At 37.2% G+C, this 3,087-nt stretch overlaps 1 protein-coding gene across 1 annotated transcript; it reads left to right on the top strand.

Moving 5' to 3' along the window:
- Positions 1–654: 654 nt before the first annotated feature.
- CSUI_009499 (thrombospondin type 1 domain-containing protein) lies at positions 655–2,689 on the top strand (the record flags this gene model as incomplete). Its single annotated transcript, XM_068069615.1, has 3 exons — positions 655–780; positions 2,097–2,217; positions 2,565–2,689. Coding segments are annotated over 3 exons (372 nt in total), but the record flags the coding sequence as incomplete, so codon positions are not given.
- Positions 2,690–3,087: the final 398 nt, after the last annotated feature.

The following is a 3,087-nucleotide window of genomic DNA, read 5'->3' as shown; positions in this document are numbered from 1 at the left end:
GTCTTAGGTCGTTTTGAAAGAAGGAAAGAAAGAAAGAAAGAAGGAAAGAAAGAAAGAAGGAAAGAAGTAGAGACAGATGAAGGTTTTACATGAAGATGCGCACATACACAGACACCTGTTACGACCTATACATAGACATATTTCTAGAGAGAGAGAGATGGATGGATATGTACAGATAAGGTATCCAACAGTCATTCTTCCATGCTCTTCTTCTTCTTTCTTTTTCTTCTTTTCTTCTTGGGACTTGTCGAGTTTAAAGATGAGAGAGAGAGAGAAGGTGTAGCAACAGTTCATCTCATAGGAAAGAAAGAGATAAGAATGAAAGAGATAGGGAAGAAGAGAGAGAGATAAATCAAGAGACAGGAGATAAAGATAGAGACAGAGATACCTGAAGAGAATAAGTCACTGGTCTTGTCTACTACCCTTCTCAAACCCATCATTCAAACTCCTCCATACAAATACACACATGCATACACATATATATATACATATATATACATGCATATATATATATATATGTATCTCTCTCTCTAGGTATATATATATGTATATGTATAGGCTCAAATCAGATCGCCATAGAAGAACTTCTTGTCTTCTTTTCTTTGATCTTTCTTCTTCTTCTTCTTTTTCTTCTTTTCTTCTTGTGTGTATTGTATGGGGGTGTGTTGGCTAGTTATGTTTTCTTTAACTTTACCTTCCGGCGTTTCTGTCGGGCCGTCGGCGCAGAGAAAGGCTAGATTCCAAAACTGCCTAGACTCTCTACTCCTCACTATCACTCAAGTAAGAAAGCAAAAGAAAGAAGGAGAAAAAGAAGAAGAAGAGGAGAGCATTTTTCTCTTGTTTGGTGACTGTATCTCTTTCTTTCTTTTTTTTTTTCTCTCTCTTGGTCTCTTTCGTTTCTGTCCTAGTGTTGCTTTTGAGCTACGCTTCAAACAAAAGTGAAGAGCTAAAAGAAAGACGAAAAGGAGACACACACACAGACAAGAGACAGAGATAGATAGATAGATTAAAGATAGATAGATAAGTAGATAGATTAAAGATAGATAGATAGCTTCAAAATAGATAAATAAATAGATAGATCAAAGATAGATAGATAGATAAATATATATGAAGGGAAAGATGACCTTCTGGGGTGGATTCAATATGTAAGGTATAGATCTCGTCAAATTGAGAGAGGTCTATAGATATAACTAGACGCATGCATGCATGCATAGAGCTATGTAGAGATACGTCGACTTTTTCTCATCTTTTGACTTCCTTCGTCTTCTAAGACTTGTCTAGGTATTCAGGATTCCTTTCTCCTCTTTTGATTTGCTCGGCTCTTCCCGCTGTAGCAAGGACCAGCACAAGGAAGGAGACAAGAAAGATCAAGAGAAAGAAGAGAAGGAGAAAACCTTAAGTGCATATGTTGTAGCATGTACATGTATAGATATACACACATCATCCATAGATAAATAGAGATATATCTATATCGCTTAAGCAAATACAAGACAAATATGGAGATAGATACAGGTATGTATAAATGTATCTAGGTAATAGATCTATGCAGGTTCATGTATGCCACGTGTGTCTATCTTCTGAAAGAGGATGACGTAGAGAGAGAAAGAGAAAGATTGAAAGATCTACTACAGGGCAGTCAAATGTACAGCACGCGGCAGAGAGAAGAAAACCTCTACAATGTACATATCAAGATACGTCTATCTATCTATATATATCTATATATGTAGATAGATATGTCTTGATACCTCCTATATCGATATATACATAGAGAGAGAGAGAGATAGGAGATAAGAAGCAATTGGCATGCAGAATGATGTGAATTCTATGGAAGGTCATAAAACATGCTTCTTCTTCTTCTTTCCCATCCTTTTCCTCCTTCTTCTTTCTCTCCTCTCACGTCTTCTTTCAATCCCTCTTCTTTCTCTCTCTCTTCTTTTTCTTCTTTTTCATTTGCTTTCTCGTCTTCTCCCTGGTATTCTTCTCCTGTCCTTTCTTCTTCTTTTTCGTTTCATCCTTTTCTCGTCCTTTTCTTCTTCCTCTTCATCTTCTTCTCTTTCTTCCCCTGTGTCTCTTTCTTTCTTTGTCTCTTTCTGTAGGTTCTGAGGCTTCCTCGTCGTTCTATGGCTAAAGAGGATGGATATAACGAATCGAACAAGCAGTGGAAATTCTCCATTGCCATGGACCCCTCTCTCATGTCTCTCAAAGAAGCTCAAGAAGGTACAGACAGAGAGACAGAGAGAGACAACGCATGCAAGGAGAGATGAAGAAAGAATAGAGATCAGTCGATCGAGTCGAGGTCGATAAATAGCTAGAGAGATAAAGAGGTAGTAGCAGATGTAACCTATATAGGGTGGAGATAGATGGGAGAGCCATACTACATGGCGAGTTTCTCTTGCTTGACGAAAAGATGAAGACAAATCACAGCAGTCGGATAAGAAGATCTCTAAATCTATCTATCTTCTTTTTATCTTTCTCTCTTTCTCTTTTCTTGATCCATCTCTTTTATCCTCTCTCTTTCTTTCTTTCTATCTCTCTTGTCTTTTGTGTCGTTCGTATCTTCTTAGAGTTGACGCGAGAGCTTGAGAATTCTAACTCAAATCTCCATTCTTCTTTCCTCTCCTGTATGGACCATCACGATGCCCTGGAGGGCTTAAAGCTCGTCGCCGAAGTTCACAAGATTGACAATCCTAGTACGTCATACATACGCACCTGCATACACCTCTATATGCGTAAGAATATGTAGGTGTGTATACATGTGTGTATGTATGGATGTGCGTATGTATTCGTGTCTATCTATGTAGGCAGATATATGTGATGTATGTGACGGTATCAATATACCTGTATATACATAGTTGCATGTGCATAGGTGTGTATCAAGTGTAAGAGGAGGATGTGGAGGTTCCCGTGAGATAGATAGATAGATAGATTAAAGATAGATAGATTAAAGATAGATAGATAGATAGATAGATAGATAGATAGATAGATAGATAGATAGATTAAAGATAGATTGAAGATAGATAGATAGATAGATTAAAGATAGATAGATAGATAGATAGATTAAAGATAGATTAAAGATAGATAGATAGA

The sequence above is a fragment of the Cystoisospora suis genome (assembly GCF_002600585.1).
Source record: "Cystoisospora suis strain Wien I chromosome Unknown contig_5698, whole genome shotgun sequence".
NCBI lineage: Eukaryota > Apicomplexa > Conoidasida > Eucoccidiorida > Sarcocystidae > Cystoisospora > Cystoisospora suis.
Note: the sequence above shows the minus strand (reverse complement) of the source record. Positions and strands in the feature narration are given on the sequence as shown.